Source organism: Telmatherina bonti (genome assembly GCF_933228915.1).
Source record: "Telmatherina bonti genome assembly, chromosome: 24".
Lineage (NCBI taxonomy): Eukaryota > Metazoa > Chordata > Actinopteri > Atheriniformes > Telmatherinidae > Telmatherina > Telmatherina bonti.
The window spans coordinates 12,187,641-12,214,672 of record NC_136633.1 but is presented as its reverse complement, the minus strand read 5'-3'; the positions used below and the strand labels follow the sequence as shown (position 1 = coordinate 12,214,672).

The following is a 27,032-nucleotide window of genomic DNA, read 5'->3' as shown; positions in this document are numbered from 1 at the left end:
TCTTGATGTTGAGCAAAAACAGCAGATCATATGCAGCTTTATACTCTCATCAATACACTTCTTTCTAACTGGCAGAGGACGGCAGAATTGGCAGTAAACTTAGACATCTTTGCAGTCCAGTGTGGTAAAAATGAATCCCATCTCTGTTAAGGTTGTAGTTGCAACGCAGAAGGTCTTCCCTCTGCCTGGAGAGAGGAATGGAAACGGCTGCTCACTTCTCCCACTGTCGGCATGTAGACTGACCGCCAATGACACTGACAATGTGCTTTTGTTTACCCGGTGCGCGCTCTTGTGCCAAACCCCATTACGCACAGGCTTCAGGGGGTGGTGCCTTGTGTCTGGCTCTGTGTGTGTGGTGGAGTGCTTTGTTGGCTGGTGTGGACGCAGAAAGCAGACCATGCCGAGAGGAAACTGTGTCACAAATTCTTTCAGTCGGCGTCACATTTTAGCGACGGATTGATGACGAAACAGTGGAGATCTGGGCGCAGACACGTAAAAGTGGCCCCTCCCTACGGTTCAAGACTGTTTTTTTTTTTTCTTTTTATAAGTTAGCCTATTTGTGTCTCCTAAATGTTTAGATTGTTTATGTATTGCCAGAAAAACTGAAATGCTGTTTTGTTATATATGTTTTTATTGCCTACTTTTTGCCCTTTTTTTAGGTGTGTTTTTGCAGTAATTTTGCAACACTTTGTGAATGTTTGCATTTGACTGTCTTGTCTGAACATATGGCCCCTCACTTAGCCTTTGCCCTACGACCTATTTAGTTATCTGTGTGAACAATTAATCACACTTGTGGGTGGTTTAAACATGAGGAGGGTTTAAAACATTTAGCCTAACGCCAGAAAATAATTTAAACTGTAATCCTGACTGTATACAGAGGGATTTCCTTTTCTGTGCATGCCTCCTGTGATGAAACACCGAGGAAAACGACAGCTGGCGGTGCTTCTCATCTGTACTTTATTATCCCGCATGAGGAAGAGGAGGAGGAGGAGGAAGATCAGAGTAACACATTCCTTCCTTGACTAATCTTACGTCAACACTTGGGAACGCCCCACCTCAAACGTCATTGGACAATTCTGTCTGAGCTCTGCATTGTGATTGGTTCCCAGGGACGTCGCTAAAGACGTTCACTTGGTTTCCTGGTTCAGGCTGTAGGCGCAGGTTCGGACAACAGCCGATGCCCTCAGTTGCCGCCTTGCATCGTCCCGAGCGACTTTCATTCACCCAGAAAGCAAGAAAACCTGTAAGTGGGAACATTAATTGTGTCACAGGGTGCTTTTAAGTCATGTTTTACTCGGTGTAACTATTCGTTAAGCCCGTGTTGCCTGGCAGAAAGCGGAGCAACATCTGCGAGTTTGTTTGCTGGTGACAGACACTGACACTGTTGTAATTTTCTAATTACGGCAAGTTTAACGATTACATGCAAGGACTCAGATAGCTAAGTTATTAATTTAACAAAAAATGGCCTATTAGCTTCTCATATCTTTTTATAACCCAGTTTATTCTTCACTGGTCACTACTTTCAACACCAGGCTCACTGGTTGACAGTGCGGCCACTATAAACCACAACATGGACTTCCTCTTGTTTGACCACTATAACCAGGACCGGATCAAAAGTACACAGGCCCCTGGGCCCAGAATGTTCCAGGGGCCCCCTTTCCTCACCGCAACATTGTAAAAGTGTGAATGACACACTGAAACGACATTTCTAACACCTCTCAGCCAATGGTACCAATAGCAATACACAAGACTCTATGGTGTAATTATCTGGCTTTATGTACATTTTGTTTCATGTTCAAACTGCTGGTGTTTGTCCTATGTGGGCCCCACATGGGCTCCAGGTGGGTATGGGCCCCTGAGCCCGCGTCCATAATGCCCATTGGATAATCCGGCCTTGACTATAACAATATGATATAATGGTGTATACTTGCACAAGATGGTGAAAACAAACGCAGGTCTTTTCCTAAAACACAGATCCCGGTTTGAATCTGGAAATTTTATTTGAGAAATGGCTAAAATGGAAAGGGAATTGGCCATGTGGCTCAGCAGGGAAGCACCCTCCTCTGCTGACTCATACTGAGTGATGAACACGCTGATGTAAAGCTGCCTTACTGCTTCCTGAAGTGTGAAGGCCTCACTTCTGTGTGTTTTTGTCCATTTGGAGGTTTATTTTTTTTTAGGAAATTACACAGAGCAGGATAAGCAGTATTGTTTAAAAATGTGAAATGGGCTTACTGTTATCTATGTTATAAAAAGCAGTAGTTCTCAACCTCGATGATCCAAAATATTCTACAATGACCAAATGAAAAAAAATCAAGAACAACACTTTTTAGAGCCAACCTTTGCAGCAATGAGGCGACAGCTGTATGTCTCTTAGAACGGCACATCAGTCCACCGGGGGTTTTCTTCAAAAACAAGCTGCTCCAGCTCAAAGTTTCTACAGGTTCTCCTGGTTTACAGGAATCTTTACATCTGACACAGAATCTCATCTGAATAGACCTGACCTTTGACCTTTGATCGAGCGAACTACAAGCTTTCTGTAGCTAAAAGCTAACCGAGCTATCCCCGAGATAATGGGAGCTAACCAGCTAACGGGGGTAAGCGGGCTAAAGCTAAGTCACGCTGTTAACCGGCTAAAGTTGTTCTACGTTCTTCTTACTTGAAGCGGGAGATCGGGTACCTGTCAATCAAAAGGACACGCCCCCCCAAATCTGCTGAAGTTTGAGATTAAATTACTTTTAAACGAGCGAGTTAGAAAAAAAAATCACTCCCCTTACAGTTGTCATGAAGGTAAACCTGACCTATTAAACCTAAAAAGGATTTTTGAACCAGGCTGTAAACATGTTTGTTTCTGCTGTGAAGTTGATCTTTTTAACATGGGAGTCTATGGGGATTTGCTCTGTTTTGGAGCCCCTAGTGGATGAAGAGGGAACTGCAGTTTTATAGGCTTCACTTTTAACCGCTAGAGGTTGCTACTTGCCTTAAACCCCTCAAGTGTTGCCTTAGCAGCATGTATGATTCCCTCCAATCTGATCCATTTTCCAGTTTCTGCTAATGAAAGCTTTCCCAACACCATGATACTGCCGTCACCGTGCTTCACCATGGGAATAGTGTTCATGGAGTGGGGGCAGCTGCTACGTTGGTCATAGTCATAAGGTTTTAGCCCCATCAGACTAGTGGACATTCTTCCACATGTTTGAGGAGCTTCTGAGAGTGGAGCCTACAAGTTATTGTCCTATGAAGTAATGCAGCAGATTTTTCCAGCTCCTTCATTTGTTGTTTTTAACAAAAAATATATTTAGGGTTACTTTTTTTTTCTTTTTCTTTTTCTTTTTACTGTTTCTCCTCAAGCAGTCCCTTTGTTGAGTGTTTAAAATATGTTAATTCAAGGTGATATTATTTGTTTTGATTAAATAAAGTCATAAAATACAGGTTGGAATAATTTTCTCTGACATAAAGCGTAGAAAGTCAGCAAACAGACACAACTGAGAGGTAAAAACTTTAAGCTTTCAGTTTGTCAATTGTTCCAGCTTTTGGGTAAAAATTAACATTAACATCAATATCTAAGTTCATGTGTGAGCATCTGTATTGTCTAGTAAAATTACACGGCAACCTTAAAGTATAAATCTGTCATCATATTCCCAAAAGCACATTGAAACCTAATGTTTAGATAAACTTTTTATTGCACATTTTTATGCACAATTATTATGTTTAATTTCAAGCTAACATATATTGTTTGACATGGCACCCTCCTCTGCTGACTTAAAATGAAAACAATTTTCACCATTCAGTAAAAAAATGGCTGCAATGCAATGTGGTGTCAGGCTGAGTGACACAGGAAGCCTTTTGTAAAAAGTTATTAGTTTTTCTAGACTAGTCATTGACATTTGAGGCGTCTGCAGCAGTGTTTTATTAACATAGAGTCCAACCTAACCCAGTGTGTGCTGCTGTCTGAATATTTAAACTGCATTACAGCACAGTAGATATGCAAATACTTTTAAGGGCTGCCTTGGTGGGAGTTGAGGCTCAAGTTGCTCATTAGGGGTCAGATCATTATGAAAATATGGGAACTGTATCTGAAACAGCTGTTAAATGATGACACATGACTATAATGTGTTTATGGGGCAAGTGACTATTTTTGATCACTTCATTTTCTTTCATATTCAGCATGAAACTTTTTGTTCATGTAACAACAGAATGGAGGTATTGGTACATACCAGAAGGACAATTTTAGGTTAAAATTTCTAATTTCCAGGTAATTCATCGGCCTATGAATGGTTAAGGAAGACAGATGAGTTTTTCTGTGCTGCGGCCACTTGTTACACGGTTGCTACACATTGTATTCAGAGAACTTTTTAATTGTTATAGAAGATCACGTTTTACTTCTGCAGCTTGATACAGGACAGTGAAGCTCAGAAAGATCCAGAAGCTTTCAGGGTTTATGTAGCATCTGGAAGAGAGGGAAGGTTGTTTCACATTGAAAAAGTGGGCAGGGTAACCCTTTGTTTCTGATTGTAGCACAGCAGCAGGAACATTTTTCCTCTTACACTACCTCAGATGTATTATTAGATAACTTTAATATTAAATAAATAACTTGGTGCTTTTTGTCCCTTTTTAATTACCTCCTTATCTGTTTGTGTTCAACATAACTCAAAAAGTTATTGATGGATTTTCATGAAATTTTTAGGGGTTGTTGGAAATGTGAAAAAGGAAGAACTGGTTTCATTTTGGTGCTGATCCGGATCACCGTTTGGATCCAGGAACTTTTTTAAAGCTGTGAATGGCGGTTCATGGCGGAACCGGTGCTATTTGTTGGTTCTGATGGATCCACAGGTGTAAATAAATGACAGGTTTCATAGTGGCCGAGAAGTGTAACTGTGCAGCAGGTACCTGCAAGGTTACTGAAGCGGCAGCTGGTAAGGACATCTGTTATGTTTATGTGCGAGGCTTTTGATGTGCGTTATTAAAGCACGATGTAACGTATTGTACGGAGCCCGTCTGGTGACATTGATTAATAAAAAAAACAAACATACTTGTGGCTACGTATTACTACTGCGTGGAACGATACAATTAAGTCGTGGCAGGCATTACCAATGCATGGGAAAGTTATGTAGTCGTGGAGACAACTTTAATATTGACCAGAAATGTTAGTAAATTGACTTTCTATTTGTTTCGGATCTGCTTTAAAATCATGTGGATCAAAGTTTGAAAACCAGGCTCATTATTCCACTTGAAGACATCATGAAGACTCATTTTCTGCTGTTATGTTCATTTTTGAATAAACAGTTTCATAAGTATGCTAAAACCCCCATACCCTCTGCAATAAAGAAGAAAAAGATAGTCATTCTGACATCAGTGGATACGGATTGTAATCTTGGTGTCGGTGTCATCACCACCGCCAAGGAGGTTGTTTATGCAGGTGTTTATCTGTTTGTTTGTTTGTGTTCAACATAACTCAAAAAGTTATGGACGGATTTTAATGAAATTTTTAGGACTTGTAAATGTGAAAAGGAAGAACTGATTTCATTTTGGTGGTGATCTGGATCACCGTTTGGATCCAGGAACTTTTTCGAGGATTCTTTAATATGGTGCTTGGCGGAGGTGTCTGCTCTCCGAGTGCTTTTCTAGTTTAGTGTGTTTTAGAGCAAAGCAGACAAATAGGCAGTAGCTTCCTTTAGTTGATACATAATTAACTCAGAATCAGATAATCTGTTGTTTTATTTGCTGAGGAAAAACTGTGTTAATTGTCTCCGTAGGGCTGATGGCGTTCAGGAAAACCATGCAACGGACCGCCATCATAGGAGGTGGGGCGGTCGCCGCGGCGTTCGGCCTGTCACAACTCATGGAGTACAAAAAGATGCAGGTAAGCACACGTCGTGTTTTATAATCAGATGCTCGTTTTCCGTTGTCAGATTTTCAGGGTATAAAGATTCAACAACACTTGTAATCGTCAGCGTTTGTTGATCTGCTTCTTCAGAACGGCACGCCTTTCAGAGTGTTTCAGAGCAGGGAGGGCTTGCCTTTCAGGGCATGTCCTATCTAGATTATGGAATGTCTTTGTTCCTTCTAAGGCGTGCTTCATGATGTCTCTTGGTTATTTTACTGGCTGGTTATATATGATCATGGCAGCACTGCATCCTGCTGCACAGAAACACTGATACGGTCAACATGTAGAGTTATGAGCCCTTCTTGTCCCTCCACTGTGTATGATACTCCTCTTATGTTCTTTCTGAGGGTTAAATGTGTAGATTTGAGTCTTTATACTCAGTTTATACTTGATGCTAAAGAGATTATCTGCAAACAAAACCTTCCTTCTACACGTCATCAATCCCAGTGTGTATTAACCAGTGTGTATTTAAGTTAAATAAATGAGCTAAAATAAGACAACTTTACAAGTCAGTTGACAAACACACACTTTGGTATTATTGACCTATTTGATAATTATCAGAGTTTTAAAAAAATATTGGAAAAGATATTCCTTTCAAGATGAAAGGATTTTATTACCAATCACAAGATGACGTCAGATTCAGCAGGAAACGAATGTTGGACTGAATCACTTGTTGTGTATGTGTGCAGGTATTTTTATTTAGTTTTATATATTGTGTGATATATATTAAATATGCATCTGTAGTAACACTGTTTTCATAAATGAACAGAAAAAAGTAAAAGTTCTTATTTCTGCCTTCTTCCTTCTTTTGGACCACAAGGGTTTAACTCTTTGACAGCTAATGTTATAAATTTTCAACAAACCACATCCAATCTTTTTTCAATTTTAGTCGTTTTTATTGGATTGACTTAAAAAGTTTGTTTACTTTTATAAATTTATTTGTATTTATGTATTTATTTTAGTATTATTTAGTTATTTTCATTAATTTATCTGATATTTAATTGTAGTTTATTTGTCTTTTTGTTTTCGCGCGCTTATTTTAGTCATGTAAAGTTTTATTTTTATTTTTTTATTTTATTTATTTATTTTTGCATAAGTAAATTCAGGAGTAAAGTGGTTATAGGAAATGTATGGACATTTCTATTATGTTTTTTTATTTATTTTTTTTTAATTGAACTTTAAATGATTCAGTTTAGTATTAATGTTGTTTTTTTTTTTTTTTTTTTTGTTTTTTTTTTTTTTTTTTAAATTCTATTAGCATGCAAGCTTTTGGTTTGCAAATGGCTCAACTATCTGACTTTTTTTTTCCAGACTTTTTTTTGTCAAACATGAAACTTTTTCCAGTAAGAAAACAGGTCATCCTGTTCTTGAATAGCTGGTTTTTATTGTAGCTGTTGACAGCACAGATAAATGATAGAAAAAAAAAATGAAGAAACAAGAAAAGAAAGGGAAAAAAAAAAAAAGGCAAAGGATAAATGGTAAGTCCTGATGTCACAGTCTTGTCTTCTGACTGGTCATGCTGGGAACGCTGCTGGCCTGTAAAACCACCGTCAGTCCCTCCTCATGAGAACATAAATAACCCTTCAGCCTTGCTGCTGCTGAAGTGGACCAGCAGCTGTGTTTGCTCTGACCTGATGTCAGCTTATTTTAGCCATACCGCACAACTCAAGTACATGCCAGACTTTATTTGATTGCACAACCTAATGTGAACTATGTTTTGTGTCCTGGTGGGGTAATGGTTTCACTCGTCGTCATCCTCCCAACCAAGCCTGGACTGGTAAGCAAGAAGTCGGCCCTGATGAAATATAATCATTCTCACAATAGTTTGTAATCATGCATGCCTCTAATCCCAGTAATTGCACTGCTGATGAGATGAATGTCCGTCTTGTCTCTTTAAGCAAGGGTACGCGGCTTGAGGAAGCTTTCAAGACCTCGGCCTATTGGCTATTAGCAACGGGCCTCACCGTGCCCTTCTCTGACTTAACTTGATTACAGCGGCACGTTAATTCTGTGCCGGTGTTTGTCTGCGAGCATCATCAAAAATAGACAATGATTATATCATCGCCTTGTTTGTGGGCGCAGACCTAAATTGCAAACGCCCGCTGTTATTTGCAAGTCAAATGCAGCGGTGGCCTCAAAGCGGCTTGATGCAATCATTTAGCTTGAGCCGCTAAATAGAAACCTGAATAAATATTTCATTAGAAGTGAAATTCCTCGTCTTCATATCAGGAGGGAAGCGGCGTTTCTTTTTTTTTTCTACTGTAGTTGTGAGCATTTCTTTAGATTAATTGATTTGCCAATCAAATGCTGTGATGCTCAAAGACTGGGATGAGTTTAATTTGGTGGTTTTTGTGACGGTGAGGAGCATGATGCAGCAGGCAGAAAGTAACACTGATTCCTTCTACTAATTTCACCGGGAAAATGTTTCTCTTTTCCGTAGCAACACTTCACTTGGACTCTAAATGGTATGCGAGACGTGATAAGCACAGTAACATCTCACTTTCCAGTCAGAATAGCTTCAAAGAAGCTCGTTCTTATTAAAAAAATACGTCTTGGAATGAAAAGAAGAGGCTAATTAGACATGCATAACGTTCAGCCGTTGACTGGACTGCACTGCAAAAATGTGTAAACAAGATTTTCTTCAGGTCACTAATAGGACTGCGTGATATTAGGAAAGCATGACACCCAACACGTGTTTCTAAAGGACTGCATACCTTCCATGCTGCACCTGTACATAGAATAGAAGTACTTTGTTAATCCCAACTTGGGAAAAATAGTAGTTGCAGCTTCCTTGTACAACAACCGAACAGTATAAAATAAAAAAGTGGAGGAGATAAATAACATTGGTAACTTTCATGATGTTATCTAAGACAATGTTTTTCAACCTTTTTAGAGCCAAGGTATAGTTTTCACCTAAAAATCCCAAGGCGCACCAAAATAAAAGGTTTTACTTTAAAAAAAAAAAAAAAGTCCATATTATTAATACAAAGTCCATCTCATCAAAGCCTCTTGAACAGAAGTCAGATAAACACAAGAAGAAGAAATTTTATTATATTTCACTGAGGCCTGTTTGGATGAAGACAGAGCTGCTTTTTAGACCAATTGGGTGAATTTGGGTCATTTCTCAGGGCACACCTGGTGATCTCTCACGGCACGGTGGTTGAAAAACACTGATGTAAGACACAAGGAAGAAGCATTGAACAGTCTCATTGAGGTGGGCAGGAATGGTTTCCTGTAACGGACAGCGAGCTGTCTGACCAGTACAGGCTGGAGAGGCTGGTCAGGGTGATCCAGGTTAGTCAGCAGCTTGGTGAGAGTCCTCCTCTCCACTACGGCTTTAAGAGTGTCCTGTCTGCAGCCGATGACAGAGCCAGCCTTCCTGATCACTTTGTTCAGTCTGTTTGTGTCACATGCACAACAACTCCCATTAAATCAAGAAAAGCTTTGAAACACGGCAGTGGTAGTGTTATGGTTCGGACCTGTGAGGGCTTGTCACCATTATGCTTCTATTAAGACAAAGTTCTTTAATAAAAATCAGTGATTGACATGAAACTTGACATAAAACCCACTGTGGAGCCCAGAGAACACACTAGTCTTTGACCATGTTAGGGATATTTACTCATAAAGAGCACCTTTATTTTTTGTATATCTCTTTCCTGTAACGCTGAAAAGATTCAGTGAAGAACATAGAAACAAGCCATGGACTTTCAATGGTTTTTGGAAACGGCTAGAAGAGGGTCTTTATAGTCAGTGCCCCTCTTACACCCATCGTGCAAAACCCCAAAATCAATTAGAAAAGAGCAACGTGATCAGAAATTTCTTAAATCTGATGAGCAGAACGAACAGTGACTGGAAATGTTTCGCAGCACGCAGTTCAACGTTTAGAACTAAATGAACAATAATAATTTTTCCTTCTGAACAGTTTAATTCTGCTGTTGTAAAACTCCCAAGCAAGCAGCTCTGAGTTATCTCAGCTGATCCATCATGTATGAGGATGATCTCTCATCATTATGCATTCTGTCATGTCATTTATCAGGTGATTAAATGCAATATTAACGTGCTTGCAGCGTGCTTATCATGTTTCAAAGTGCTCTTCAAGGAAAGTGTTGCTACATTTTCTCTACTTTTTCTGTTCTTCCCACATCGGCTCCGACTTTTCTGCACAACGTATGGAACGCAACAGACTCTGTAAGGCGTGACGTCTCCTGCGCGGTGTGTTTTTTCTAACGTCTGACTGCGTGCATCACATCCAGACTCGATTAGCTCGCGTGGCAGCAGAAGCAGAGCTGAAGGTTCCCTACGCAGACGAGCTTCCGTCCCGGAAAGACCAGCTGGAGGCGCTGAGAAGCACCGAGGAGTTTGACGTGCTGGTTGTTGGAGGAGGAGCTACGGGTGCAGGATGTGCCTTAGACGCTGTCACACGCAGTGAGATACCAACTCTCTTAGTTTTCATTCATTTATTACACCTCTATCAGTACATATCACATCTCCACCTTTAATAAACAAAGCTTTTATGAACTTTTTCGCCTCGTTTTTAACACTCTCAAGTAAAAATCAGCTTTCCGGGGTTTCCTGTGTCACACTGACAATCCTGTCGTTCTGTTCTGCAGATCTGAAAACTGCTCTTGTCGAGAGGAACGACTTCTCCTCAGGCACCAGCAGCCGGAGCACCAAGCTCATCCACGGTGGAGTGCGCTACCTCCAGAAAGCCATCATGCAATTTGACTACGAGCAGGTTGTTCTGCCGTCCGTCCTCTCGCTGTGTTGCCCCGCCCCGACGTCGTCGTCTCATTCTCGTCTCCTGTTTTTATAAACCAGTACATGATGGTGAAAGAAGCTCTGCACGAGCGAGCCAACCTGCTGGAGATTGCGCCTCACCTGTCTGCGCCGTTACCCATCATGCTTCCTGTTTACAAGTACGTGTCAGAATCAGACGGCGTGAGTTGATCCGAACAAGTTCATGTTGATTTTGATGATTGTCTTTTTTTTTTTTTTTTTTAAAAAGATGGTGGCAGCTGCCTTACTACTGGGCTGGGATCAAGATGTATGACTTGGTGGCTGGGATCCAGTGCCTGAAGAGCAGCTACGTCCTCAGCAAAACCAAGGCTCTGGAGCTCTTCCCCATGCTGAAGAAGGACAAGCTGGTGGGAGCCATCGTCTACTACGATGGTGAGTCACGACTCCGATTCGCTGAGCTAAACACGGCGCCACAGCGGAGCGTTTGGTCTTCATCTCTTTATTTTATGTAAACATGAAAAAAAGACAGATGAGTCGGCTTTGCCCTTTCCCAGTGTTTCCTCTCCTGCAGCAGAGTATGACATCAGTTAGCCTGTGGTAGCTCGATGCTAACTGGGGTGTTCATAAGATGAGCGCAGCGTTTTAACCTGCAGCTCACCGTTTATAAACAGAAGCAGCTGCTTCCAACCAGACAAATGTGAGGGCGTAGATATTAGGACTGTGACGATGTTCTTGTGTCCTGACTCGATTAGATTTTTCTGGGTGCTGATTTGATTTAAATCGATTTTTTTTTTTTTTTTTTGTAGAAAAAAAAAAGTATACTTTTTTTTTTTCTTTTGCTCGTCTTTTTTCTTGATTTCAATGAGGAAAAAACAACAGAGAAGCTAAACAATCATTCTGTTGCTATAATGCCCAAGAAGACGAGTAAAAAGATCAATTAAAACATTAGAAATAGCCAAAATTTCATAATGGTTTATTTTTATTTATTTGAAAAAAAAAGATCAATTTAAAAAAAAAAAAAAAATTTTAAGATTGTGAAGCAAAAAATTCTGATTTTCGATTTTTCAATTCGATTTTTCCACCCCTCATAAATATTGTAAGGCTAAAAATAATCCAAAGTACAATATTTTAACAGAAAAACTTAACATTAGACTCTTTCAGATGACATTGAATTAATGAAAGTGGACAGAAGGAAGAATGTAGGCGATGTGATGATAGCGGTGAAAATGAAGCAGATAAAGGTGCTGATTCTGAAGTGGAGCTTCTTGTTTCATCATTTTGAGCCAAAATAAATCCAGTGTAACAATAATACTGATGCATACATATTAGTATGATATATCACTTGCAGTGTCAGTCGTCACTTTTGCTGCAATTAAATACGTTTCATTGCATTCACCTGAACGAATGAATGAACGAATGAATGAACGAATGAATGAACGAATGAATGAACGAATGAATGAACGAATGAATGAACGAATGAATGAACGAATGAATGAACGAATGAATGAACGAATGAATGAACGAATGAATGAACGAACGAATGAATGAATGAATGAATGAACGAACGAACGAACGAATGAATGAATGAATGGAGAGGGGAGACACTTTATTCATCCCAGAGGGAAATTGCAATACAATAAAATTTACCTGCATTTCCTCCATTAGATCCGTCTTTAGTCTTTAGATGAATAAAAAGGAATTATGAAAATGATTTCCTCATGATGTTTTTGTTTGATTTTAATATTAATAATACGTATTTCTGTTTCAACCAAAGATATTTGGATCAAAACTAATTTATTAATAATGATTTAGCTTATTTACGGCCACTTGAGCCAGTTTGAATATTTTGGTTGGTCCAGTTTAAAATGATTTCTTTGCAACTAATGTCCTATTATTTGTCTCCAGTTCATTTCAACAAAGTCAGTCCAACTAATTTTACACTAATAAAACTATATGATTACAAAATGGATCATTGAACTCATGTAAATGAAGTCAGTCCAACAAAACTGCTTAATAGAAAGTTTAATGGAAATCCTGTCCACGACTGCTTTTGGTTTTTTTTTTTCCAAAGACTTTTCATTACTTTCACCTTAGAAACATGAAATTATTTAGGTGAAAGTACATCTTAGACTCTTGTAGACATTAACAGCACTTTCTCTTATGACTGCAGAAAGCTTGTTTTTAATCACGCTGCCTCAGTTTTTCTGGCTGGAAATGTTTCGTTTGTCCTTGATGTCTTTCTGCTACTTTTAAAGAGACAAAAATGGTTTCGAGGCAGTATCGCAAACTCAAACATGGATTTGTAAATCATTACCTGAAATTTGAAAAGCATAAATCTGTTCAGTGTTCTTGGTTTTACAGGAAAATGTTCCTACTTTTAGTTCACACAGAGGTGAATATTGTCTCTCAGATCTACTGACTCTTTCCTTATTAATTCTGTAGCTTTTTATACACCTGTCCTCTAGTTTCACTGAAAACTGCAACCTGATAAAATGACATCCTACAGTTTCATACCTGCACTTTGGGTTTGGTTAAAAACATTGAAATTTCCAGACACTATGTAGAAACAGCATCATTAAGGCTAAAAAGTACATTAAAGGATCCTCCACTCAGACCTGCTGTCACGCACGAGGTTTCTCTCATCTCCACCGGCGCTGAACAAAGAGGCTTGACAGGCTGGTAGGACCCCCCCCCCGCCGGCAGGAAACGCTACGTGTTCCCTGTTTGTAAAGAGGAAGAGCAAACATGTGCTGAGTGTCCAGCTGAATGTGGGGAAGTTTCATGCTGGAGGCCTCCTTTCTTTCCTGCTACTGGAAACGTTGCAGCAGGTGGTCTTCAGCACACACTTCCACTTGCTTTTTGTTGTAAAAAAAAAAATGAAACAAGTCTTTTTAGAGCTTGATTAGCAACAGAAATGACACTCAGATGACTTTCCTGATTCTTCCCTCAGAACCAGGATGAAGACCTGCTGCAGGAGGAAACGCTGCTCTCCAGCTGCTGGGAAGGAGCGTTTTCTGGCTGCACATGTTTGGTTTCAGCCCCACCTCCCCCTTTCCATCATCTGCTCTTGAGGGTGGCGGGGGGGGGGGGGGGGGGTACAGGATGGCAAAGAAATGGGGGCGTCTTTTCTCCAATTATTCCGTCTGGAACAATCACGCCGTGACATTTAGAAATCTGACCTTCTCTCCCAGCGGCACAGAGAAGCGTCGCCGTCGGTCGTAGTGGCTGAGCAGCAGCCGCCCCTCCCTCCCTCCCTCCCTCCCTCCCCCCCCCACCCACCACCTCAGTTCCTTTTGCCACCGACAACAGCAGAGACTCCTTTTCTCTCTGGACAGTAAATGTGTTGGCCTCTTCTAATCCCCTTCCACTGATTCAGCTGCTGCATTTGATGCCTTTAAAATGTGGTTTGTTTATCTGCTGTTCATACACCAGTAGCTGCTCCTGCTTTAACATCCACCATCAGATCTCTTCCTTCACACCAAACTATTTCAGATAACATTTTAGCGTTCAGCGTTTTGTTTTCATAGTAGAATCTGTTAAAAGGTAAGAAATGAGCGTCGCTGTGGCGTGGGAGGTGTTGATGTTTGGTTATTACAAACTACAAAAGCACGATCCAGCAGCACCTCCACACAACTCCAGGAGGAGATTTTTGTGGCTTTCAGATGAGAATTTCTAATAAATCAAGAACTCATTTAGACATGGTTTGATGGAGGAAACAGCAGAAGAAGACCTGAAATAGAGAAAAGTCTGCTGTTTACACGTGATATGATCAAAGGAAAGGAGTGTCCATAAAACTATACAAATGTAACCGGCTGCATTTTTATTACGTCTTCTAAACATAATCAGATTGAGGAGACTTTCTGCAAGTTTCAGGACACCTGATTTATTTCTGCAGGATTTCGTGCAGCTCTATGATTTACAGAGCAGGAGCAGACCTGAAACGCTCAAGTTGAGGAAGTCAAGCTACGCTTATAAAAGCAGTCTGCAAGTAGCCAGCATGTCATCTGCTGGGTGTATTTTGGGATTTGGAGCCTTTGGGCAGACGCTGGTCTATGGTGGTTGGTTGTCTGGGGAGGCCCAGTCCTCTTTGGTGTCAGATGGGTCCTCTGTCAGGCAAACTGGTGCTTTTTGGCCTTGTGGGACCTTGTTCCTGCTGGTGACTCAGGCTTGGTAGGGGCTTTGTGGGTCCATCCAGTCACCATGGTCCATAGTTGATGTCATTACTGCTTTTCTCTAATTGTTTTCATGTTGGTGCTCCTGATGGTTCTCTGCTTTAGTTTTTTTTCTTCTTCTTTTTTTTTTTTTTTACAAGTATGATTTTTGTCTGTATTTAAGAGTTATTCATACTATTATCTTTTATTGCTTGTTTAATGGATCTAAGTCCAGAGTAAATGTTTCATTCTGTTATGTTTTGTTTCTGTCTGCCCTCATTGGAGCAAAAAGGACGGGTTCCTCATCCACATCTACAGGTTGTAGACAGACAGATGGACACGCTGAGCTACTTTGCTTCCTACAGTGCAGTTTGTGCGATGTGACTATTGCACATGTGGACATGTCATGACTATATATTGTGCAGCTCTATTTTATATGAATAATCTTCAAACATAGAGGATGGAAGCTTATTGGAACAAAACTGGGAACAGCTTTTTCTTTCTTTCTAGGCTCTAAAATGATGCAAACCACAACTAAAATGTGGAAAAAAAACATTTCTTATGACCTTTATTTGTGCTAAGAAATGCTTAAATGTTAACTTCCATAGCGCTGTTATTAAACCTCCTAAGTTACAGATTTTAAATAGTAAAACGATGATTTCCAGTTTTACTGTGGCCTGATAACTTCTTAAAAATTCACCCTAATTCTAAGTGAATGAACCAGATTATAGCAGCTATCAGACTTATAGAAGCTGTTAGATGTGGGTGAAACACTTTTATTCTGACAAATGTGGACAGAAAAACATTAAAAATGGATCATTATAAAAGTTTAATGCTACTGAACCATGAGTCAGACTATTTTTAAAAAATAAGTAGAAATGATATTAGGGCTGTGACGATACGCTTTTCTCCCGATTCGATTTGATTCCGATCTTTTTTGGGTGCCGATTCAGTTTAAATTGCGATCCTCAAAATTGTTTGATATTGCTGAATTTTGTAGTTTAAAAACAAAAAGAAATTATGAAACTTTTTATTGGCAAGTTAATTTTCTGGATTTCAGCCAGAATATCATTCTGCTGCTGTAATAACCAAGAAGACAAGTAAAAAGATCCATAGAAACAATAAAAAATCACAAAAATTTTATAGTGGATTCATTTTAATTGAAAAAAAATCGATATTTTAACAAAAAAGTGTATTTTGAAATTGTGAAACAAAAAAATCCAGATTTTCAATTTTTCGATTGAATTTTCCACCTCTAAATGATATAAACAAAGAAAATGCTTTGCTGCTATGTGTGCTCTACTGTTTATGTTCTCTTCAGAATAAATGACGTTTTTAACTTCTGGCTGTGCCGGAGCGAACCTGTCAACTATTTATTGCTGTTTCATCGTGAAATGAACACAAACACGGAAAACGCTACGTTTTATGAAGTCTCAGCTGATCTCCTTCATGTGGGTTTTTCCAAACATCAGTAAAAAAAAAATGACTTTATTGCTGTTTATTCTCCTCCTCTGCTTGTCAGAAATACGTATTTTCTTCTTCTCTGTCTTCCTCAGGGCAGCACAATGACGCCCGGATGAACCTGGCCATCGCCCTCTCCGCCGCCCGCTACGGCGCCGCCGTCGCCAACTACACCGAGGTGGTCCACCTGTTAAAGACAAAAGACCCTCAAACCGGCGAGGAGAAGGTGTGCGGCGCCCGCTGCAGGGACGGCATCACAGGTGAGAGAAGCGAGTGGAAAGAAGGAGCTTTAAAGTCCAGTCTGGTGACGTTCATGAAATCAGATCCTTTTCTTCAGGGCAGGAATTCGACGTGAAGGCCAAATGTGTCATCAATGCCACCGGACCCTTCACCGACTCTCTGAGGAAGATGGACAACCAGGAGTCCCTGAACATCTGCCAGCCCAGCGCAGGCGTTCACATCGTCATCCCAGGTTACTACAGGTACTTTCCAACCATCAGTTTCTGCTTTAAAACCACCCATTTGTCTGATATTTCCTACGCATTAACTCGGCTGCTTTCACTGCGGTTTTCTTATTTCTGTGTGTAAATTCTAAGCTAGCTAAAGCACGATCTGACCTTCGCTCACAATGCGGGACAATCTTCTCGGGTTAAGATACAGCAGAGCAGCGGAGTGGTTTTGTTGAAGTCGGAGGTTTTAAAGTTCAGCTAAGCTTATTGAGTGAAACCCGAGGGAGTGGGAGCCCTTTGAACACAAATGCCAACCACCTAATTTTCCTCCTCCTCCTCCTCTCTAGTCTTCTTCTTGCCCGCTATCTGCCCCCACAACCCCCCGCCTCCTCCTCATCCTCCTCCTCCATATCAGCGTTTCTCTCTCATGCTTTTCCCACCGTTTCCCGTTAACCCCGTTGTCCGCCTGTTTCAGCCCTGACAACATGGGCCTCCTCGATCCGGCCACCAGCGACGGTCGCGTCATCTTCTTCCTGCCCTGGGAGAAGATGACCATAGCCGGGACCACTGACAGCCCCACCAGTGTGACAGCCCACCCAATTCCAGGGGAGGATGACATCAACTTCATCCTGAATGAAGTCCGCAACTACCTCAGCCCTGATGTAGAAGGTCTGGGATGCTCTAGTTCATCATCCACATTCATGGCAACTAGATGAAAATAAAAGACGACTTCATTGTTTGGTTTGCAGTTCGTAGAGGAGACGTGCTGGCGGCATGGAGCGGCATCCGCCCCCTGGTGACCGACCCCAACTCCAAAAACACTCAGTCTATCTGCAGGAACCACATCGTCAGCATCAGCAGCAGCGGGCTGGTCACCATCGCTGGTCAGCTCTGCTTCTGTCTGAACATCAGGATCATTTAGTGGTTCTCCGTCTGCTTCTCATGCTGCGGCTCTTTGTGTTAAGGCGGGAAGTGGACGACCTACAGGTCCATGGCCGAGGAGACTCTGGACGCCGCCGTCAAAGCCCACGGCCTCACCGCCGAGCCCTGCAGGACGGTGGGGCTGATGCTGGAGGGAGCAAAAGGCTGGACGCCAACTCTCTACATCCGCCTGGTGCAGGACTACGGCCTGGAGAATGAGGTCACCGATGATAAACCTGTTGCTAAGCAACTATACATGCTAGTATACATGTTTATGAAAACACAGATCATCGTGCTGATTCCAGCGCTGAGCAGCATACAGATGTGGTGCTGCCTATGTAGGGATGTGTTCGGCTGATCCTCATCACCCAACGTACCCAAACCAGCTGTTACAGCTTCAGTTTGACTATTGGGTCAATCTAAGTGCTACAAAAACAAAGTTCTACCGTCTAACACATGAAACATGTTTCTATTCAGATCACTGTAAGCTACAGGAACAGTCTGTTTTGCTTCTTTCCTGAAGGAAGTGACTCGGATTACATTTACAGTTGTCCTCATATGTCTTCATCCCCTTTCATTAAAGAAAAGGCTGAATTTACAACAGTCACTCAAATAACTGGAGACTTAAAAAAGGAGCAATAACTAAAAATTTGCAAAAATATAGTTTAGTTATATAAGACACTGTTTTTTCATTTAATTAAGTTGAAGAAAGAAAAAAAAACAAGCTGGATAAATTAGAGACTTTTCTGTTGAACAGTGGGACAAAATACCTGTCAACAGGTGCAGAAGTCTGACAGAGGAACAGAAAACACCTGACTGGAGCGGAAACATTAAAGCATTCTTCAACTAAATATTAGTTTATGAGTGATGTTATATGTAATAAATTATCTAATTTGTTTGCTTTTTAAAAAATATTTATATTGAACCAGAATTAGAAAATAATGTCATGATTTTCCTAAAATTTTTATTTATTATTACTTTAGTCAATTTCAGCTTATTTTACAGGCAGCTGATTTTTTCCTTCTTTAATGAATAAATATGAGCACAACTGTAGTCAACTCTGAAGATAGATGCACTAATAGAAGAGGAAGAAAACAAGGAAATAGAAGAAAAATAAAGTAGATTAAAACTCATTATTAACTAAATAATGGACACTTATGGACGTCTGTCTTCCTACAGACTTGAAAAGCAGCTCAGTAAGACTCGTCTCTGTTCCTCCAGCAGCAGCAGTGGAGCTGACATTAAAGCCGCCGCTGTTACAAAACTGACATTTCTGCTCCACAAAAGCCTGGACTCAGGTTGAAACGCAGTCACTGTTGTCCGATTCATCAATGATGTAAAGTAAGGGCACATCGACTCGCGTCTGCTCCACAGCGACTTCCCAATAATTAGCAGTTCCTTTTCATTAAACACAGCAGAACACGGTTTGATGAGGAAGAAGAGCTCCGGCGCCGAGCATCTACAGTAAACTTAGTCCTCATTAGAGGCTTCCGCAGCATCTCCGGCGTTCTCGCCAACACTCCTAAAAGGTCACTGTTGATATTTGGACGGCGTTTGCCCTTTCACATGATCGGCAAGCCAATCGTCTGAATAGCAAATAGCCTCATGTGGTGTGAAAACACGGGAAAGCTCATTGATAAGGCTGCGCCATCGTTTATTTTTCATCTACAGAGAGGAGAAATTAACATCTGCATTTCTGACCCGTGGAAGCAGCTGAGTGACTGTATAGAAATATGTATTTGTTAAGCTGGATCGTGTGGTTGTTGGCTTTTTAAAACAACTTTAAAGAAACAGTTCAACTACATAAAAAGCTGGGATGATGTGTAAATCAGTAAATAAATGCTTTATTGTTATCACATGTCACCATATAATTATAATATATACACATGTATTGATGTTACAGGATGTTTAATTTTTTTTAAAAAAAGCTACTTTTCCCATTATATCAGCCATAGAAGGTAAATTAAAACCAACTTTTTCCACATTCAGAATTTTTTATATCCTCATGTGTCGCAGGTTGCTCAGCACCTCGCTGCAACCTACGGCGGGAAGGCGTTTGACGTGGCCAAAATGGCCAAGGTCACCGGGCAAAGGTGGCCCATCGTAGGGAAGAGGCTGGTGTCTGAATTCCCGTACATTGAAGCTGAGGTAAACTGGGAAGCCAAAGCTGCTGGTTACCAGTCCAACGGTGTCCGCGAGGAGTGTGTTAAGAGTGTGTAATCATCCGCAGATCCAGTACGCAATCAAGGAGTACGCCTGCACTGCAATAGACGTCATCGCCCGGCGAACACGGCTGGGTTTCCTCAACGTGCAGGCAGCGGACGAAGCCCTCCCACGCATCGTTCACATCATGGGCAAAGAGCTGGACTGGAGTCAGGAGAAGCGAACGGTACCGTTCAGCTGACTTTTCTTAAATTTGCTCCTAGTTTCACAGAATGTTTTGATCTGGTGGATCTCTGAAGTACACAGCGACTCTTTCACCGTCTGTGTACAGAGTTATGTCACGATTTCATCGAGGAAAGTGAAAGTAAATGTGTGTAGCTGGCTGTAAGTCCACTGCAGCCGTGCACACATCAGCGCTGCTGCAGGGCATGCTCTCAGATGTCTCTCTGATGTGAAATCCAGGAGGAGCTCGAAGCAGCCAAGAAGTTTTTATACCACGAGATGGGCTACAGGTCTCGATCTGAGCAGCTCACCAAGACGTCGGAGATCAATTTGGACTACCAGGAAGTAGTCAGGTAACTTATTAAGGAATTATTTTTTATGATTTTCTACTTTCAGGCTGCTGAAAAAATGCACTTTTTGTTTTTTATTAATGCTGTAAAAGTAGCGGAAAGAGGAATAACTTCATGTGTTCAACAGGTACAAGAAGCGTTTCCATAAGTTTGACAAAGAAAGTAAAGGCTTCATCACCACCGTAGACGTCCAGCGGGTTTTAGAGGTGGGTGTCTCTGCGTCCATCTTCCATCTCCCCACACTAACCCTCATTACAAGTCATTGATTCCAAGTCTTGTTTTTCTGGTCTGCAGAGCATCAATGTCCAAATTGATGAAAATGCCCTCCATGAAATCCTTAATGAGGTGGACCTCAACAAGAACGGACAAGTTGAGATTGATGAGTTCCTGCAGGTAAGCAGCACGGGGGCGGCAGGGAGCGCTGTGGTCAACAGTACGTCGTCGTTAGTGCTTCAGGCCATTTATAATCAGCACATAAATATTTTAAGTGGCCTCAGTGTCCATGTGTTCATGCATCAGGCTTTATTTACTGTCTACATGAAAAGTAAAAGGATTCCTACCGTATTTTCACGACCATAAGGCGCACCGTATTAAAAGGCGCAGTCTAAGTTACTGGTGCTATTTCTGTATTTAACACAAATAAGGTGCACCGGATGTACCGCATGGTAAAACATACCGGTACTCTAGCTAAAAACATGCTTGTTTGTGTTTTAAAAAGGCAGCGGAAGAAAACTGAGTTATTGAAGAATTTAGCAATGTTTTAATGTTGTTTTTTGATCAAACCTCATTCACAAATCCATCAAAGTCCTCATCTTCTGTGTCCGAAATGACCAGCTGAGCTAGTTCTCCATCGAACACGCCGGGTTCCCGCTCATCGTTGTCAGTCAGTCTCGTTGCCATGCGGCTCCTCACGATGCGGCTTTTGCGAAAGCTCGAACAACAGTGTTAGCAGACACGTCAGCCCAGGCATCCATTCACAAATTGTCACGTAACTCGCCTCAAAACTGTGTTCGCCATCTGTCATCCATCGCTTCATTTGCCGCGCTTGGTTCTTCACAGCGGCTCATCTTGAATTCTTTCCCGGCTGCTCGATTCCCATGTTTGCCCACGTAAGTGATAGCTTGCAGTTTGAACTGTGCTTCGTAAGCTGGTGCCATTTTAATAAAGGGTCATTAGCCACACCGATGCTGTTTGGCATGATTCACAAACTGGCACAATATATTTACTGAGGGCATGCCTTTAGCGTCTTCTTTCACGCGCACACTTCCCCCTTTCACGTTCTCATGCTGCCCTCTGTTACGTCCGCCTTTTATCTATATGAGCAGCAAGTCAGTCAAGCGAAGCGTTCATCAAAGTCACACAACATTATTTATAGATTTTGAAACTCAGTACACACATAAGGTGCACCGCATTATAAGGCACTCTGCGCCTTATAGCTGCGAAAATACGGTACATATTTAAGCAGTTCTATGACTTTTTATTGGAATATTGCCATTTTCTCCACAGTGGTAAACTGGAATGGTCTGTTCCGGCACGAAACATCTGAAAGGTTGAGTCTATATGAACAGCAAAAGGGGGAATTTGCATCATTTATCAGAAACAACTTGAATTCTCAACAATGTAATTTATGTTAAAATTGGTCCTAAAAAATATTTAAAGATTGTAATTGATTAGTCTAGATATTTAACTAAACTTTCATCAATCATAAATTTTATTCCACTTTTTGTAAAGGACACATGTCAAAATGCCTACAGCAGGTCAGTGTATTTATATAACACATTTCATACAGAGGGCAACCCAGTTTGCTGTAATCACTACAGTCTTATCTGTGAGTGCATGAGCAGCAGCTTGAGCTGTTTTTAACATTTCTGACTGCAGCTGAGCTCTGCTCCTCAGATTTTCATCTTTGACTCCAAAGACAACCGTTTCTAATCTGTTTATGTAGCTGATGAAAATTTCAGCGCATCCAAGCAATAAAGCAATAAAGGTTTTATTTGGTTGCTTCTGTAATCCAAGCTAGTGGGAGCATGTAGATGTTGAACAACTGGGGCCCAAAACAAAGCCTTGGGGAGCTCCTCTTGGGTAAACCTGTTGTTACTAGTTGGAAACAATTAAAAGGCACAGTCTCAGTTACGGGTGCTATTTCACGCCCACACTTCTCCCTTTAACGTTCTCATACTTCCCTCTGTCAGACAAGCGGAGCGCTCATCAAAGTCACACAACAACATTTATATTAGAGGTGGGAAAATCAAATAGAAAAATCAGAAATCTGGATTTTTTTTCCCCCACAATTTTAAAATGATTTTTTTTTTTTTGTTTAAAAAAAACTTTTTTTTTCATATAAATAAAATGAATGCATTATAAAATTTTGTCATTTTTATTGTCTTTTTTTGTTGATCTTTTTATTTGTCTTCTGGGGCATTATAGCAGCAGAATGATGGTCTCGCTACTGTGTTGTTTTTTCCTCATTGAAATGAAGAAAAATGACAAGGAAAAAAAAGTTTTATAGATTTATTTTGTTTTTAATCGACAAAAATCTGCAATATCAAAGAATTGTGAGAATCGCAATTTAAATCGAATCAGCACCCAAAAAATCGGAATCAAATCGGGACAAAAGCATGTCGTCACAGCTCTAATTTATATATTTTGGAACCCGGTGTACACATAAGGCGCACCGCATAATAAGGCATTCTGTCTATTTTGGAGAAAATAAAAGACTTTTATGGCCCCGAAAATATGGTCGGATTCAAACTAATTCAGAGCTTGTCCAGAGATTTCCACCCTATTTTCCCAGTCAGTCCAACAGGAAGCTATGGTTAACTTTAAAAAAACAGTGGTGAGACCTGGCAGACCAGACACATTCATTGTTTCATAGTCTGCTGGTTTTCTACCAAATAATCCCATCTTAACACTAAAGAATGTTTCTTTTTACCTTTTTAATCTTGAGACCGAGACATTAGTCATACACTCCTGATATCGGTCTTCTTCTCTGCAGCTGATGAGCGCCGTGAAGAAAGGACAAGTTTCAGACAGCCGCCTGGCCATTCTCATGAAAACAGCCGAGGAGACGCTGGAGCAGAGAGGACCAGTGACGGTGGACCGAAGTGGAGGTGGAGTCTAAAGCTGATGCTGACAAAACCAACAGCATCCCTTAAGATAAAAAAAAAGTATGCAAATGGATCTATTTGAATGACAATACAATATTCAAGCACAAAGCAGGGTGAATTTGGCCAAATAAAACACACCTCTCTGTATGTTGTGGGTGAGAGAGTATTAAATGATTGAATGACTGTCAGCATCTGGTGCCTCTGACAGCTGGAAATGTTTTGTACAGTCTTTAAAACAAACCAGTATGACATCATCTTTGTAGTTAAACACTCCTTTTTAACACGATAAACACTGATGTTTAAATATTCAGAGATCAACAGAGATTTATTCTTTATTTTATGTATTCATAAAATCCTAACAACCTGAATGTTTTTTGGTAAGAAATTGTTTGTTAAAACTACTGTTGGCTGAAAATAATCAGCATTAAAACTTTTTTTTAATACTGGAATTGTAGAGACTGGTGACCTGTCCAGGCTGCACCCTGCCTCTCGCCCAGTGATTGCTGGGAAAGGCTCCAGCTTTCTGCAACCTTTACTTGGACTAAGCCGTTAAGACAATGAATGGGTGGCGTTGTAGAGTGTAAAAGGTTTGTAGCTGCTGCTTGAAGCTCATATTACACTGAAATTGAATGGAAGCACGTCACCTTTTTGGATGTAGTTCTGTCTTTATTTAAAATATGCGACTTACAGTATGTAAAACATGAATGTGCCATCTCAGCTAAAACATGCATATTAGAGGCTGAGGGTTAAAGTGGATCTGTTATGTTATTTAACTGCTTTGTTTTCCTTTTTCTCTCTTATTTTAATTTAAGGTGGATGTTGGTGGAGTTTTTCTTCCCCTTTTCTTGTTTTTTTTAACTTATAAGTGGGTCATTACAGTTAAAACAAAAAGTGATGCTTTCCTCTCAACTTTACACAGACAAACCCAACAAGCCATCAGCTCTATTATGCACATTTGCTGTGTATAAATTCAATTTAATTTAGTTTTATTTGCATAGCACCACTTCACAACAAAGTTGTCTCAGGGCACTTTACAAACGCATCGATTCAAGCCAATTTATGAATAGCTTAGCTAATATAAACCAACTGATTGTATTGAATCAGGACTTCGATCCAATCCTCCATCTTGAGCTGCATAAGGCGACAGTGGGAAGGAAAAAGCTCCCTTTTAACAGGAAGAAAAACCTCCAGCAGAACCCGGCTCAGGGAATGAATAAATATTTATTCAATATATAGATGAATACGAGTCTTTTCATGTTGATGAAATTGACCTTAAAACAGTTTGTTACAACTTTAAGGCAAGTTGTCCATAAAGCCTCCTGGCAATCAATTTATAGTTTCCAGAATGAAAAAGAAAAATTAACATCCATCGGTCCTTTAATTCCAGACACATTCTTCAGGAGGTAAATTGATGATTTGGTAAATGCTGTTAAAATTTAAGTCAGAGTCCAAAATGAAACCAAGATTTTTGGCTTAATCCGTTATTTTTTATAACTGGGAATCATTCTTTAGGTGATCCATATTCAACAATTTCAGATTTAACTTTATTTAATGGAGGACAAAATTTTGGCACATCCAGTTACTGAAGTGATCCGCGCCTGTGGGAGCATGTAGATGCTAAACAGTAGGGTGTCTGATACAGAGCCTTGGCGAACTCCATGCGACATCTTTGTTTCTATCAGGCCAGTTCAATATCAAATCTTCAAAAATATTTTTCCGTATTCTCCCACTGATCGATGCTTCGTAGTTTTAAATTAGCCAACAGTTGTATTTAAACCTTCACAGTCCAGGTTGCATTTAAACATTGATACATGGATTTTAGGGGCATTTGATATTGGCTTTTTTTTTTTTAAACTGATATCCAATATACTGATTTTTTTTTTCCAACTTTTAATTTCAAATGAAGATATAAACCAATACTGATATTTTTAAAGTGAGTTGTGCCAAACAAACACAAATATTTCAAAAACATACATGAAATTTCTAGCATTTTGTCATTTAGAGTTAGAGGAGACGTAGCTCAAGAAGTTAATATGTAATCAATGCATGTTCTGTAAATGTCTCATAAAAAAGTAAAAGCCAACACCGATCATTTCCGATATCACATTTTAATGTTGATATTGGACTATAATATTATGTCGATAATATCGGACATCTCTAATTGATTTCATTGATGCCGCCTGCAGGCAAGAATTCAAATCAATCTGAGTAAACAAGGACCTGAAAGGATTTAACTTAACATGAGATTTGTTTTACAAGCACTAAAGACTTTAAGGGCATTTCAAACACTCCTGCAGACTTTAGGTTATCCCCTCTACCGTGTTTTATTCTGACTATTGCACTGCCTGCAAGCTGCAGTTCCTTCTGACGTTTACAAGGTTTCCAGCTTTAGCATCTCTAATTTGCTTACAGTAATTTTTTATTGATTATTTATTCCTTTATTTTACTGCAGCTGTTTCTATTTTACTTGATCTGTCATTTAAATATATTACAAAAGGGAAAAATAGCATAGTTGTCTTACAGATTTTATAACGTGTAGAAAAGCATGCTACAAGCTTAGTTTTGTAAATGAAAGTGTTTATTTCTGTGCTTGTCGTTGAGTGCAGAGATCTGAAATTTGTACTGATGCTCATCGAGCCAGTGTAATGGCGCACTGGTTTGTAAACCTGCATGCTTGCTGCTCTTTTATTGTTTATGCAACATTTTTAATGGTGTAATAACTTGTTTTGTACACAATTGAAAATTCACTTTGTTGTAAGAATGTATAAAATGTGCCTTGATGTGCCTTCAACATGACACTCAACATTTCCCACAAAGCTTCTCATGTTCATCAAAATGTCAACATAATGTATAACATTTATTACATAAAGAAATATGTTTAAACTGGTCGTACATTACTTTTGTCCTTTTTTAGGATTTCATTTATCATATTCTGTTTCCTTCCTAACTTTGGTATTTTGGGTAAATAACTCGTGTAGTTTCTTGTTTTGGGGGTATTTTTATACATATTTCTTGCATGTTTGCACGTGTAACATATTTAATTTTTTTAATCTAATTTTAACAGTAGACAGATATTAAAAAAAAAAAAAAAAAAAAAGTAAGAGTTAAAAACTTTGCTTGTGAAGAAAAATAGGAATAAAAAAGAATTAAGCACATATGTCACATAGATTCTTCCTTCCCTGAAAGCAGCATTTATGTGGTTTCCATAGAGATCTTTGTTAGAAATTGTAAAAATACTATAGGCGATAACTTTCTAGTACTGATATATCTAAAATAAAACCTCTCCATACACTTTAAGATAAATTGTTTGCACAATGGCTGAAATGTATTTTTTTTTTTTTAGAAGCTTTTGACATTAAGTTTTGTTTAACGACTGAAAATTATGAATGCATGAAAAAAAAACTGGCGTAAAAACAGCAAACTGAGTGGCAGCTTTTTTTTGTCTCTCCCACCTCCTGGCTGCTAATTACGTTTACATCTCCAAGAACTGGTTGAACATCAACAGTTTTTTATAACCACTGGAAATGACAAGAAAGAAAGAAAACTTACAAAAGAATAACAAGAAGACATATTTCTTTACAGTT

At 39.9% G+C, this 27,032-nt stretch overlaps 1 protein-coding gene across 1 annotated transcript; it reads left to right on the top strand.

Moving 5' to 3' along the window:
* Positions 1–1,167: 1,167 nt before the first annotated feature.
* gpd2 (glycerol-3-phosphate dehydrogenase 2 (mitochondrial)) lies at positions 1,168–26,285 on the top strand. The gene is made up of 17 exons (XM_079263656.1): positions 1,168–1,243; positions 5,757–5,863; positions 10,141–10,312; positions 10,498–10,622; positions 10,706–10,803; positions 10,893–11,056; positions 16,332–16,496; positions 16,574–16,718; positions 17,161–17,354; positions 17,435–17,569; positions 17,651–17,826; positions 19,623–19,754; positions 19,837–19,995; positions 20,232–20,344; positions 20,469–20,547; positions 20,636–20,734; positions 23,337–26,285. The coding sequence occupies exons 2-17, from the start codon at positions 5,762–5,764 to the stop codon at positions 23,460–23,462; spliced, it is 2,184 nt and encodes a 727-aa protein (XP_079119782.1). The 5' UTR covers positions 1,168–1,243; positions 5,757–5,761; the 3' UTR covers positions 23,463–26,285.
* Positions 26,286–27,032: the final 747 nt, after the last annotated feature.

What these genes read in the sequence shown, in the direction of transcription:
- gpd2 (XM_079263656.1), top strand. Translation starts at nt 5,762, where the DNA reads ATGGCGTTCAGGAAAACCATGCAACGGACCGCCATCATAGGAGGTGGG. An exon ending in ATCATGCTTCCTGTTTACAA is followed by an intron (nt 10,804 to 10,892) that starts GTACGTGTCAGA and finishes TTTTTTAAAAAG; the next exon opens with ATGGTGGCAGCTGCCTTACT. An exon ending in AGCCATCGTCTACTACGATG is followed by an intron (nt 11,057 to 16,331) that starts GTGAGTCACGAC and finishes TGTCTTCCTCAG; the next exon opens with GGCAGCACAATGACGCCCGG.